General features: G+C 40.4%; 2 protein-coding genes across 2 annotated transcripts in view; one reads left to right on the top strand and one right to left on the bottom strand.

Annotated features, from left to right (window-relative positions):
- tmem216 (transmembrane protein 216) overlaps positions 1-7,918 on the top strand; it is a gene marked incomplete at its 5' end in the record, with an annotated part of 8,296 nt that extends 378 nt beyond the window's left edge. The window contains 5 exons of the mRNA XM_080773537.1: positions 2,743-2,756; positions 3,740-3,833; positions 4,588-4,680; positions 5,310-5,511; positions 7,758-7,918. Of these exons, the coding sequence (XP_080629663.1) occupies positions 2,743-2,756; positions 3,740-3,833; positions 4,588-4,680; positions 5,310-5,511; positions 7,758-7,773 (419 nt within the window). The 3' untranslated portion in view covers positions 7,774-7,918. The remainder of the gene's footprint in view (positions 1-2,742; positions 2,757-3,739; positions 3,834-4,587; positions 4,681-5,309; positions 5,512-7,757) is intronic.
- A 700-nt stretch (positions 7,919-8,618) lies between these two features.
- On the bottom strand, positions 8,619-14,979 carry LOC308322043 (ganglioside GM2 activator-like). Its single transcript, XM_080773226.1, has 4 exons — positions 14,747-14,979; positions 13,807-13,959; positions 11,347-11,529; positions 8,619-10,559 (listed from the first exon to the last, which is right to left on the bottom strand). Exons 1-4 carry the CDS (start codon positions 14,825-14,827, stop codon positions 10,383-10,385), a joined length of 594 nt encoding a protein of 197 aa, XP_080629352.1. The 5' UTR covers positions 14,828-14,979; the 3' UTR covers positions 8,619-10,382.
- Positions 14,980-15,000: the final 21 nt, after the last annotated feature.

Here is a 15,000-nt window from a genome sequence, read left to right as displayed (position 1 = left end):
TATGATCGAGCTACTTTCTGTCAAGACATCCTCTGTACTGCAGGTGATTCTTTTACTAAGTGTGTGGATGAGTGCGGAGTCAATGGAGGCTATTGCAACTAGATTCATCCCATTATTAAAAAAAATCTAGAGTTGCAAATTGCGGCTGTGTGTGTGTGTGTGTGTGTGTGTGTGTGTGTGTGTGTGTGTGTGTGTGTGTGTGTGTGACTCACTAATCATTCATTACTGTGACTTGGAGTCAGCTCCGATCATTGTTTGTTTGATTGATTGAAGTATTTATCAACAGTTTGCAGAATTACAGCACATTTCAAGCACAAACTCAATACAAAGACTGTTAACTGTGAGTGAAAATATAGAAATATCTATATTTTGCCACAGACTGAAAACATGTTGTTCCATTTGTTCCAAATGTAACTATGTAAATATGTTGGGACAACATATTTACCTATGTTTTATATTATATATATATATATATATATATATATATATATATATTTACTATGTTGGGACAACATATTTACCACAGAAGCAAATATTTGAGTTAAAAACGTTCAAAGAATATAAAAATAGCAGACCTACAAGTTCTTAGCGCGGCGCTAGAATTCTTCTCACTAGAATTATTGAGCAAAAGAGCAATATCATAAATAATGATGAGAAGTCTCCAGTGGCGGCATTTAAATTCTGTACTTTGAGATTCCAAGGTTTAGAGATAGTCACCGAGTGCCGCACTACGAGCTTGTATAGTCTGCTATTTTTGTAAAATCGTGAAAATGTGGTGCAAATCTTTGAATATATATTCTTTCAGAGCGAAAGGGGGGGGGGGGGGGTCCCTGGTCACTGGAACAACATGTTTTCGGATGGGTGGTCTGCGGCCCAAATAGAGATAATTCTGGGGGTCCTTGACATGAAAAAGTTTGAGTTCCGCTGACATAGATAGAAACATGAGGTTTTTCAGAAAACTGTCAGGATTTAGAAGAATTGTTTAAGGAAATTATTAAAAAGCCCTGGTGTGACGCAACCTGTCATATTGTTAGTGTTGTAGAGTTTAAAGGCTAGAGGTTTACCTGCATTAACATCTGATCTGTGTCTGTTCAACCTGTCATATTGTTAGTGTTGTAGAGGTTAGAGGTTAGAGGTTTACTAGCCCCTCTCGGAACCCTACATAAAGCTTTTATGAAATTTGATGTCGCTTTAGGTAGGGTCCCTGGTCATGCTAAGATTTTCCAATGCGATTGTTGGAACGCGGATATACACAAACTCATCGTTTAGTCGATCGGCGCGGTATTACCACGCTTTTTCTTGTGTTCGTTTACGAATGTGCGAACTATAAGTACCTTACATACCTCTGATAAAATCTCCTGTGTCGCGGAAGCCGTTAAGTATTTTTAATCCATGTTTGATTAAAAATGCGCTTTGATTTCTTCTTGTTTATTTACCGTTTATTGTACCGCCTCCCGATGTGCGGTTGGCTTTGCGGGCTACGTCCCTGCCTATGATCTGCTCCGTCATAGCTGTAGCACCACTAGCTAGCCAGATAGGCGGTACAATGAGGTGTCAATAAACAAGGTAGGAAGAAGCGACATTTTTAATCAATCATGGATTAAAAATACTTAACGGCTTCCGCGACACAGGAGATGTGTCGGTATGGTATGTAAGGTACTTATAGTTCGCACATTCGTAAGTCAATACATGAATAAACATGGTAAAAGCGCGCAGAAGTCCGTCTCATGGCGTGTTTACATTGTATTTGTGTGTGCGTAACTGGCGTCAGCCCAGCGTGGAGCAGGACCCAATGGGTAAAGTAAACAAAGTGTCAGAAACTTTACTACATTCGGGTTCTGCTTGCGGGGCTAGAGGTTTACCTGCATTAACATCTGATCTGTGTCTGTTCAACCTGTCATATTGTTAGTGTTGTAGAGGTTAGAGGTTAGAGGTTTACATTAACATCTGATCTGTGTCTGTTCAACCTGTCATATTGTTAGTGTTGTAGAGGTTAGAGGTTAGAGGTTTACCTGCATTAACATCTGATCTGTGTCTGTTCAACCTGTCATATTGTTAGTGTTGTAGAGGTTAAAGGTTAGAGGTTTACCTGCATTAACATCTGATCTGTGTGTCTGTTCAACCTGTCATATTGTTAGTGTTGTAGAGTTTAAAGGTTAGAGGTTTACCTGCATTAACATCTGATCTGTGTGTCTGTTCAACCTGTCATATTGTTAGTGTTGTAGAGTTTAAAGGCTAGAGGTTTACCTGGTTTAACATCTGATCTGTGTCTGTTCAACCTGTCATATTGTTAGTGTTGTAGAGGTTAGAGGTTAGAGGTTTACATTAACATCTGATCTGTGTCTGTTCAACCTGTCATATTGTTAGTGTTGTAGAGTTTAAAGGCTAGAGGTTTACCTGCATTAACATCTGATCTGTGTCTGTTCAACCTGTCATATTGTTAGTGTTGTAGAGTTTAAAGGCTAGAGGTTTACCTGCATTAACATCTGATCTGTGTCTGTTCAACCTGTCATATTGTTAGTGTTGTAGAGTTTAAAGGCTAGAGGTTTACCTGCATTAACATCTGATCTGTGTCTGTTCAACCTGTCATATTGTTAGTGTTGTAGAGGTTAGAGGTTAGAGGTTTACATTAACATCTGATCTGTGTGTCTGTTCAACCTGTCATATTGTTAGTGTTGTAGAGGTTAGAGGTTAGAGGTTTACATTAACATCTGATCTGTGTGTCCGTTTGTCTCTTTGCAGGCAGACAACTAATCGTATCCTTTTAAATGGATTCATCTCACAAGTCCTCTCTGTATGTATACTGTATTTATCACATGGCTTGGTTCACACGCACACGCACACGCACACACACACACACACACACACACACACACACACACACACACACACACACACACACACACACACACACACACACACACACACACACACACAGTCATTCACAGCTAGCCAGATAGTATCCCTTACATCGTTGGTTCCCAAAGTGGGGTCCGGGGACCCCCAGGGCTAAATGATAGTTCGGAACCAAATGGACCCTTATGGGTCAGAGAGCGTACACATACACTCTCAGAGTTAAATTAACATTTATATTTAACAATAATAAATTGGGGGTCCCAGAGATAGAAATGCCATTAAATGGGGGGTCCGTAGAACTAATGCATGTCAAACTGGGGGGTCCTTGAAATTAAACGGGTTGAGAATCACAGCTAGAGCCGTAAAAGTCTTCTCTCATGGGGGTCCCTGGGGGGGAGGGGTCCCTGGGGGGGGGTCCCTGGCACATCTGTTCAAACGGGGGTCCACGGGGATAATTAGTGTCAATTTTTGGGGGTCCTTGACATGAAAGAGTTTGGGAAACCGCTGCCTTAGATATAATAATATTTATCCTTAACACTGTATATCAGCTGTCCTCCAGTCCTCTCTATATTGTATAATGTATCTATATATTATATTATAATATATTTATCCTTAACATCATGTGATCAGCTGTCCTCCAGTCCTCTCTATATTGTATAATGTATCTATATATTATATTATAATATATTTATCCTTAACATCATGTGATCAGCTGTCCTCCAGTCCTCTCTATATTGTATAATGTATCTATATATTATATTATAATATATTTATCCTTAACATCATGTGATCAGCTGTCCTCCAGTCCTCTCTATATTGTATAATGTATCTATATTCTATATATTATATTATAATATATTGATCCTTAACATCATGTGATCAGCTGTCCTCCAGTCCTCTCCAGATCCTGCTCTTCCTCAACTCTTGGTATTCCTATGTGTTCTTCCTGGCCGAGGGTCTCATGTTCATCTATAAAGGTGTGTTTCTATTGGCCGAGGGCCTCATGTTCATCTATAAAGGTGTGTTTCTATTGGCCGAGGGCCTCATGTTCATCTATAAAGTGTTTCTATTGAAAACCCACGTTTTCAGACTCCATCATGGCCCGTAGCACTTACCCCAGCCCCTTAGATAGCATTTCTGTAGACATACAGTAGATGGCATTTGATACAGACTTGTTACGTAGACAGCACTATAATTGCATTGTATGTAGTCATAGCACTTCATAGTACATATGTATAGCATAGTATAGTATATATAGTTAAAATGTATAGTTTAATTATATAGATATTCCACTGTTACGTTCTTAGCGTACGCATGTTTCATGATAACTGCTTTTTATGTATGTGATGTTTTGTCATGCTTTTTTTGTTCTTGCTTAATGTGAGTCGCTCTGGATTGCCAAATGCCGAAATTGTAAATTGTGTGTGTGTGTGTGTGTGTGTGTGTGTGTGTGTGTGTGTGTGTGTGTGTGTGTGTGTGTGTGTGTGTGTGTGTGTGTGTGTGTGTGTGTGTGTGTGTGTGTGTGTGTGTGTGTGTGTGTGTGTGTGTGTGTGTGTGTGTGTGTGTGTGTGTGTGTGTGTGTGTGTGTGTGTGTGTGTGTGTGTGTGTGCCCATGCGTGCGTGCGTGCATCCCTGCGTGCGCTGTGTGCGTGCGCTGTGCGTGCCCATGCGTGCGTGCATGCGCTGTGTGCCCGTGGGTGTGTGCGTGCGTGCGTGCGTGTGTGTGCGTAGGTATTCTGCTCCCCTACCCGTCAGAGAACCTGGTCCTAGATGTGGTTCTGTTAGTTCTGTACGCTGCCCTGGAGGCCTTCAGACTCCACTATGGTGAGTTCTGGAAAACTTTACATCATAAAATACATGACAGTAAAATACTTGTATTATTTATTATAGTCAGGGGTGGCCCTGACACGTGGTGGATTAAACACAGGTTCATATATTTACACTCTATGAAAACATGTATCTGTGACTTAAAACACTGTATACACACTTTGGAAGTACGTTAATCATGGAACCTCATCAGCATTATGTGAGTTTAGTTCATTGTACAAGTCTGGGGAAAAAAACATTAACAAAACAGCTGCTGTTACTGTCCCTGTCTGTAAGAATGTGACGTTATTAGAATAAAAACATGAACAGGTAGACTACAGTACAGTTACTGTCCCTGCCTCTAAGAATGTGAATAAAAACATGAACAGGTAGACTACAGTACAGTTACTGTCCCTGCCTCTAAGAATGTGAATTATGTGACCGTCATCAGAGCCATAGATTAAGACAGTTACGACATTGAGGGGTCAGAAAAGAGAAAACTGGCTCAGCGGTCCATCCTGGGCCGTGGCTAACAAATGGAACCAAATGGATAGACAGAGCCGATTGGTTTCTAAACGTGGTCATTTCTTTTAAAGGCCACCTGTGATAGGTTCCAATATAAACGTGCTCATTTCTCATTGGTGCAGCTTCCAAAGGCAACCTGTGCGAGCGCTCCCTGGCCAGCGGCGTGTCCGTGTTGGTTCTGGCGCCCTCTGCTGCGCTGGCCGGGTACTACATGCTGCTGCAGACCTTCGTTCTGAGGCTGGAGTTGATCCTGAACGCCTCGATGCTCTGTTTCTACTGTCTGGAGTTATTACTGGGACTGGTCTGTATGGTTACATTCTCTAGGTAAATATAACGATATTAATGCTCTGTTTCTACTGTCTGGAGTTATTACTGGAAATATACAGTTTTAGCTGCGAGTTCCTTCTCATTTTACATTTGGAATGTACCCATTCTGCAAACTGTGAAATAACATTTTAATGAAATGTACCCATTCTGCAAACTGTGAAATAACATTTTAATGAAATGTACCCATTCTGCAAACTGTGAAATAACATTTTAATGAAATGTACCCATTCTGCAAACTGTGAAATAACATTTTAATGAAATGTACCCATTCTGCAAACTGTGAAATAACATTTTAATGAAATGTACCCATTCTGCAAACTGTGAAATAACATTTTAATGAAATGTACCCATTCTGCAAACTGTGAAATAACATTTTAATGAAATGTAGTTAATGTACCCATTCTGCAAACTGTGAAATAACATTTTAATGAAATGTACCCATTCTGCAAACTGTGAAATAACATTTTAATGAAATGTAGTTAATGTACCCATTCTGCAAACTGTGAAATAACATTTTAATGAAATGTACCCATTCTGCAAACTGAAATATCATTTTAATGAAATGTACCCATTCTGCATACTGTGAAATAACATTTTAATGAAATGTACCCATTCTGCAAACTGAAATATCATTTTAATGAAATGTACCCATTCTGCATACTGTGAAATAACATTTTTATGAAATGTACCCATTCTGAAAACTGTGAAATAACATTTTAATGAAATGTACCCATTCTGCATACTGTGAAATAACATTTTAATGAAATGTACCCATTCGGCATACTGTGAAATAACATTTTAATGAAATGTACCCATTCTGAAAACTGAAATAACATTTTAATGAAATGTACCCATTCTGCAAACTGTGAAATAACATTTTAATGAAATGTAGTTAATGTACCCATTCTGCAAACTGTGAAATAACATTTTAATGAAATGTACCCATTCTGCAAACTGAAATATCATTTTAATGAAATGTACCCATTCTGCATACTGTGAAATAACATTTTAATGAAATGTACCCATTCTGCAAACTGAAATATCATTTTAATGAAATGTACCCATTCTGCATACTGTGAAATAACATTTTTATGAAATGTACCCATTCTGAAAACTGTGAAATAACATTTTAATGAAATGTACCCATTCTGCATACTGTGAAATAACATTTTAATGAAATGTACCCATTCGGCATACTGTGAAATAACATTTTAATGAAATGTACCCATTCTGAAAACTGTGAAATAACATTTTAATGAAATGTACCCATTCTGCATACTGTGAAATAACATTTTAATGAAATGTACCCATTCTGCATACTGTGAAATAACATTTTAATGAAATGTACCCATTCTGCAAACTGTGAAATAACATTTTAATGAAATGTACCCATTCTGCATACTGTGAAATAAAATTTTAATGAAATGTACCCATTCTGCAAACTGTGAAATATCATTTTAATGAAATGTACCCATTCTGAAAACTGTGAAATAACATTTTAATGAAATGTACCCATTCTGCAAACTGTGAAATAACATTTTAATGAAATGTACCCATTCTGCATACTGTGAAATAACATTTTAATGAAATGTACCCATTCTGCAAACTGTGAAATAACATTTTAATGAAATGTACCCATTCTGCAAACTGTGAAATAACATTTTAATGAAATGTACCCATTCTGCAAACTGTGAAATAACATTTTAATGAAATGTACCCATTCTGCATACTGTGAAATAACATTTTAATGAAATGTACCCATTCTGCAAACTGTGAAATATCATTTTAATGAAATGTACCCATTCTGAAAACTGTGAAATAACATTTTAATGAAATGTACCCATTCTGCAAACTGTGAAATATCATTTTTATTAAATGTACCCATTCTGCAAACTGTAAAATATCATTTTAATGAAATGTACCCATTCTGCAAACTGTGAAATAACATTTTAATGAAATGTACCCATTCTGCAAACTGTAAAATATCATTTTAATGAAATGTACCCATTCTGAAAACTGTGAAATAACATTTTAATGAAATGTACCCATTCTGAAAACTGTGAAATAACATTTCCAATCAATCAAATCAAAGTCGCTCTGGATTAAGAGCGACTGCTGCTAAATTGTAAATAGTATTTTTTTTACTTCATAACAGAACTTCTACAAGTGAATTCTTCTTCTTCTATATTTGATATAATTTTCGTAATGATGTTGTTTTGTGTTTTTCTCTTTCTTTATCGTAGGTCTAAAGTTTACTGAACAGTCGGCGATACGCCCGCCGTTTGGAACGTTTGGATGTCAGACCTCTACGCCCAACATTTGGAAGTTAGAGATGGTCATATTTTTATATTTTTATATCGGTGTCCGTTGACAATGGATGGAGAGTGGTGATGTGCGATGATAAGAGCGCCCCTCAGTTCACACGTGTGTGATTTATTTTTTTACTTTTGTAAAATAATAATAATAATTGTGTGTACAGTATCAAATAAAACGGTTTTAGTTTTAATGCATTGTGTACTGAGCATTTTACCACTAACTGGCCAGATTGATCGAATATTGAATACTTAATTCCTTAGCATATTATAACACTCCATCTTCAGACAGAATATTGAATACTTAATTACTTGAACTCATGCTCCCTTCATGCCCGAGTGTCCAAGTTGCTCCTTTACACCTGACAGGGGGGAGTTTCCCTGGTTGGACGTAGCGCGTGGAAGGAACACGTTATTCCAACCAGTTCCTTTCCCCTCCATCAGGCGCCCCGGCTGGCCAGGGGGAGGCAGTTTAGAGACCAGGATTACTGCATGTTTTTGTGAGGGTACCTACCCTAGGGGACACGGGGAGAACATGTGAGGGTACCTACCCTAGGGGACACGGGGAGAACATGTGAGGGTACCTACCCTAGGGGACACGGGGAGAACATGTGAGGGTACCTACCCTAGGGGACACGGGGAGAACATGCAAACTCCACTCAGAAAGGCCCTTTCGCCAACCCCGCCTTCGGGTATGGGCACTGATAACGCGGAGGAGGAAACACGCCGCCAATTCCTTAGCATATTATAACACTCCATCTTCAGACAGAAAGAATACAACTAGAGACATGATACAAGCTATATCTTTATTTTTACACTATTTAATATAAAAAAGATTCAGTAGCATGATTCTGTCTCAATGACATATCCTAATAATCTAAATAAAACATGATTCTGTCTCAATGACATCCTAATAATCTAAATAAAACAAAACATGGTTCAGCACTTTAAATTCCCTCGTGAATTTGAAATCAGTTTTAAAAAAAGCCTTAATTTGCTTCAATTCATTAATTCAACATTAATACATTCATTAAAATAAAATAAAAAAATAGCCAATCACCTCCCTGGATTCATCACAGCAGCAGTGAAACCAACCAATCACCTTCAGGCACTTTTACAGTATTAAGAAAAAAATAAAATAATCAAAATAAATCCTCACAATAATAATAATAATATTTACATCATTGTTAGAGCATGAACTGATTATACCACAATCTGTTTGACATAGATTAGAAACACAAGCCTCGTGTTTTAGACAAAGATATTGGTCTTAAAACCCTTTTCCCCATATTGGTCATATTTTAACCCTTTTCCCCATATATAGGGGTCATATTTTAACCCTTTTCCCCATATATATTGGTCATATTTTAACCCTTTTCCCCATATATATTGGTCATATTTTAACCCTTTTCCCCATATATAGGGGTCATATTTTAACCCTTTTCCCCATATATATTGGTCATATTTTAACCCTTTTCCCCATATATAGGGGTCATATTTTAACCCTTTTCCCCATATATATTGGTCATATTTTAACCCTTTTCCCCATATATATTGGTCATATTTTAACCCTTTTCCCCATATATAGGGGTCATATTTTAACCCTTTTCCCCATATATATTGGTCATATTTTAACCCTTTTCCCCATATTGGTCATATTTGAACCCTGTTCCTCATATATTGGTCATATTTTAACCCTTTTCCTCATAAAGTTTTGACTACTTTGACAGTCAAAGCTCTTCTCTACATTGAGGTTTATCAACTAAATAATACCATCATTGTAAAAACAAATGACCAGCACAAAGACGAGCTGAAGACCTATAAAGATGTTAAAGCAAGCGGTTGATGTAAATGCTAAATAGAAGTGTGTGTGTGTGTGTGTGTGTGTGTGTGTGTGTGTGTGTGTGTGGCCTGGTGTGCGGTCCCTTTTTTAAAAACAGAATTTCGTTGTCAACACAGTAACCGTTGTAGAGGAACAAAGCCTTCCTACAACAGATCATGCACCTTCGTTCAGTTTGCATTTAGAAGAATGTATCCTTATTATTATTATTATTATTATCATTACTTTATTATATAGAAATCACTGTATTGTTCTCTTCAATAGAGAGGGTATGTGCATGCTTAAAGTGAATGGCACATTGAGTGGAAAAGCAACATGCACAGTGAGTTTAACATTGTTTAAAGTAGTTTTCTGTGTGGATGTCTGGGCTGTCGAGGCCAGAGAGTAGTTTTCTGTGTGGATGTCTGGGCTGTCGAGGCCAGAGAGTAGTTTTCTGTGTGGATGTCTGGGCTGTCGAGGCCAGAGAGTAGTTTTCTGTGTGGATGTCTGGGCTGTCGAGGCCAGAGAGTAGTTTTCTGTGTGGATGTCTGGGCTGTCGAGGCCAGAGAGTAGTTTTCTGTGTGGATGTCTGGGCTGTCGAGGCCAGAGAGTAGTTTTCTGTGTGGATGTCTGGGCTGTCGAGGCCAGAGAGTAGTTTTCTGTGTGGATGTCTGGGCCTTTCTAGACCTTGTCGTGGTGCTTCTGGCTGTAGGAGTGCAGGGAGAATAGACTAGTTCTTAGACCTTGTCGTGGTGCTTCTGGCTGTGCAGGGAGAACGCCACCTTGAGACAGCCCAGTTCCTTGTTGTCCTGATTACCCAGGGTGCCTTGCACTCGGTAGTTCCCGTTGGTCAGCCAATAGGGCAGGTCCATGTACGGCAGGTAGAAATCCGATTGGGGGAGAGAGTAGGTTCCCTGCCGGGTGAGAGAGAGAGAGAGAGGTTTAGGTTTAGGTCCTACTGTGTGTCACATGTCGCTGTATGTGAGAGAGAGGTTTAACCCATTTTGGGGCGGGAACCCCTTTTGGTGTTTTAAAGCATCATGTTATGCTTTAGCTATTGAAAAATAGCAGATCTACAAGCTCGTAGCTCGAGCTTGTAGATCTGCTATTTTTGAAAAATCGTGAAAATGTGCCTCAAACCTTTGAATATATATCCTATTACAGAGTGAACATGTTAACTCAAATCTTTGCTTCTGGGGGTGGTCCCTGGAACCGCATCTTTTCAGATTGGGGGGGGGGGGGGGGGGGGGGTCGGTGGCCAATTACAAATACTTTCTGGGGTCCTTGACATGAAATATTGAGCACCACTGATATAGAAACATGAGGTATTTCAGGAAACTGACTGATTTAGAAGACATTTTTTTAAACTTTCGACGTCAGGTCTAAATGGGTCCAGGTGCTACTGTGTCTCACATACGAGACTAACCCTAATGCAACAATAAGTAATTAAAGGGACGGTGTTCCCATTAACTTACCGCCTTAAAGGGGCAGTGGCCCATTAACTTACCGCCTTAAAGGGGCAGTGTCCCATTAACTTACCGCCTTAAAGGGACGGTGTTCCCATTAACTTACCGCCTTAAAGGGGCAGTGGCCCATTAACTTACCGCCTTAAAGGGACGGTGTTCCCATTAACTTACCGCCTTAAAGGGGCAGTGTCCCATTGACTTACCGCCTTAAAGGGGCAGTGTCCCATTAACTTACCGCCTTAAAGGGGCAGTGGCAGGGCAGGCCGTAGGTATGCAGCGGCTCTGGGCAGTCCTGACCAGGGGGAACCAGCAGGGACAGTAGAGAGCAGGCGTCTGGGTAATGACAGCTCCCCAAGTCCTCCAGGCAGGGAACCTTCACCCAGAACCCCGCGACCTCCTTCTCTAGGGTCACGTTGACCTGGGGGGGGGGGGGGGGGGAGGGTTGGAGAGGAGAGAGAGGTCATTTGTCCTCTTTAAGTAGATAGATCTTTATTTGTCATTGCAACGTGTACAACGAAATCAGAAGTGCCAACCGATCAGTGCATCGTATCACAAAACAACATGAAGCTAAAACAAAACACACATGACTTCCTGTTATTGCACTATAGGCATATATATTTATTGCACAAACATGTAATTGTAGCTGTTATTGCACAACAAACCCTTATTGAACTTAAGACAGCAGAGAAGAACAAAAACATGTGTCGCAACAGGTCATTTCTTAGCAGCATTGAGTGCAACTACCGCTGTGGGATAGAAGCTGATACTGGATCTGTTGGTCCCTGACAGAGTGATCACCGCTGTGTGGGATAGAAGCTGATACTGGATCTGTTGGTCCCTGACAGAGTGATCACCGCTGTGGGATAGAAGCTGATACTGGATCTGTTGGTCCCTGACAGAGTGATCACCGCTGTGGGATAGAAGCTGATACTGGATCTGTTGGTCCCTGACAGAGTGATCACCGCTGTGGGATAGAAGCTGATACTGGATCTGTTGGTCCCTGACAGAGTGATCACCGCTGTGGGATAGAAGCTGATACTGGATCTGTTGGTCCCTGACAGAGTGATCACGGTCCCTGTACCGTGATCAGTTTGGAAGTGCTCGTTTGATATCACTCAACTGCCCTGTGTACCACCTGCTTTGAATTAGCACATAATGCAGGAGGCAGCAGGACGTTGCTTTAGTCAAAACGAGTGCTTCCAAACTCGCCCTGAATGGGTTAATAAAATGTTCAACCAAACAACCTCTTCTGTACTATACAGTATGATGTAAAGTAGATCTACAAGCTCTTCACTGTATGATGTAAAGTAGATCTACCCCCCAAACATAGCAAATCTACAAGATCTGTCGGGGACACATAGAGAGCTTGTAGATCTGCTATTTTGGGCTAATAATGTTTATTTCCCCGGAAACATTTATGGCTGGTTCAAATTTAGAGGAAGCTAAACTTTAACTGATTTTCACAACACGAACCAAGACGCTTTTCACTTCCTCAGTTTCTACTCAAATAGACCTGTCACTTCCTGTTTCTACTCCCATAAACCACTGTAAACATGCATGCATTTTAATTGTCCTTTGTTGAACTGAAACTCACATGATTAGCAGCATGAACGCACAGCCTGCCCCCCAAGGGGCCAGTTTCAACTGGTTTTACCAAACAACTAGAACTGCACTCTTGTCGACCAGCTCTATGGTCCAGACAGAGACTATAGCTGTCTCTGGTCCATAGCTCTAACACCGTTGCATCTAGAGCTATGGACCAGAGCTAGTCTCTGGAGACAGACTATTGACTGACTAACGTAGAGGGCGCTGTTTCTCCTTTATTTCTAGACGGCTTCTCAGATTGCTCTGAAACTACAGATGTTTTTTTTTTTTTATCTCCTAACAATTTCACGAATGTACAACAGAGTAGTTCCCCAACTGACTGCCTGCTCAAACCACAGACAGACAGCCAGACAGACAGACAGGTAGGTGTCTTACAGCCAGACAGACAGGTAGGTGTCTTACAGCCAGACAGACAGACAGACAGGTAGGTGTCTTACAGACAGACAGACAGACAGACAGACAGGTAGGTGTCTTAAAGCCAGACAGACAGACAGACAGGTAGGTGTCTTACAGACAGACAGACAGACAGACAGGTAGGTGTCTTACGGCCAGAGGGGCAGACAGACAGGTAGGTGTCTTACAGACAGACAGACAGACAGACAGGTAGGTGTCTTACAGACAGAGGGGCAGACAGACAGGTAGGTGTCTTACAGACAGACAGACAGACAGACAGACAGACAGGTAGGTGTCTTACAGACAGACAGACAGACAGACAGACAGGTAGGTGTCTTACAGACAGACAGACAGACAGACAGGTAGGTGTCTTACAGACAGACAGACAGACAGGTAGGTGTCTTACAGACAGACAGACAGACAGGTAGGTGTCTTACAGACAGACAGACAGACAGGTAGGTGTCTTACAGACAGACAGACAGACAGGTAGGTGTCTTACAGACAGACAGACAGACAGACAGGTAGGTGTCTTACAGACAGACAGACAGACAGGTAGGTGTCTTACAGACAGACAGACAGACAGACAGGTAGGTGTCTTACAGACAGACAGACAGACAGGTAGGTGTCTTACGGCCAGAGGGGCAGACAGGTAGGTGTCTTACAGACAGACAGACAGACAGACAGGTAGGTGTCTTACGGCCAGAGGGGCAGACAGCTCCAGGGAGGTGGAGCCAGAGGCGGCGGCGCTCAGGTCTCCGGGGATGCTGATTGGATCAGGGGAGATGCTCAGAGTCTTCATGGAGGCCGGCGCGTCCGGTTGGCCGCAGTCCTTCCAATCGAAACGCAGGAGCTGCATGACATCACAACAACAACACAGCAGGTTCATCCAATCAGAAAAAGCAGGAGCTATATTATGACAACACAACACGGTTCATCCGACAGCCGTTAAGGAATGTGAATCCCTAGACTCCTTCAAAAGGAATGTGAATCCCTAGACTCCTTCAAAAGTAATGTGAATCCCTAGACTCCTTTAAAAGCGCTCTCAAAGAGCACCTACGGGCGGCTGCAATTCACAACTGGCCCCTGTAAAAAAATAAGTAAAAGTTTGATGTGAAAAGGGTTGAAACCCCCTGTTATAAAAGGTTGAACCCCATGGTCTAAAAGGTCGAAACCCCCTGTTATATATCAGCAGCAAACTGATAATAATCTATTCAATAAATCAATAAATCAATCAATAAATCGCACATTGAACCATAGCAACAATGGATTATGAACAGAAGTACTGCATTCTTTAGTTTAAAACAAGTGTTAATGCTCTACTGTTATTGAAATGATATGTGCCTGTGAAGGAACAAAATGTACACGCAGATAAATAGTGATATAAAGAGATCTAATTAATACACCTCGACATTGTTCATTATAAACACATATATCAATGTTTACAGTGTTTATAAACACACATATATCAATGTTTACAGTGTTTATAAACACATATATCAATGTTTACAGTGTTTATAAACACATATATCAATGTTTACAGTGTTTATAAACAATTAAATACATAGATATCAATGTTTACAGTGTTTATAAACACATATAGATATCAATGTTTACAGTGAATATATCATAATGTTTACCTTGACATTTGAGCTCTTCTTGCTGTAAGACTTACAGTTGGACAATCCAAAAACACACAACAACAACGCAAACAGCCTCATGGTTAATGGTTGTGTGTGTGTGTGTGTGTGTGTGTCGTGTACGTGTGTGTGTACGTGTGTGTGTGTGTGTGTGTGACTGTGTGTGTGTGTGTGTGTGTGATCTGATCACTGTTGTGTTTTTAAGCAGAATCACTGAAGCAAAGTTTATAAAGGTGGAGTCATCTCATCCCATG

This window comes from Protomyctophum bolini (genome assembly GCF_963924005.1).
Source record: "Protomyctophum bolini genome assembly, chromosome: 10".
In the NCBI taxonomy this organism is placed as follows: domain Eukaryota; kingdom Metazoa; phylum Chordata; class Actinopteri; order Myctophiformes; family Myctophidae; genus Protomyctophum; species Protomyctophum bolini.
Note: the sequence above shows the minus strand (reverse complement) of the source record. Positions and strands in the feature narration are given on the sequence as shown.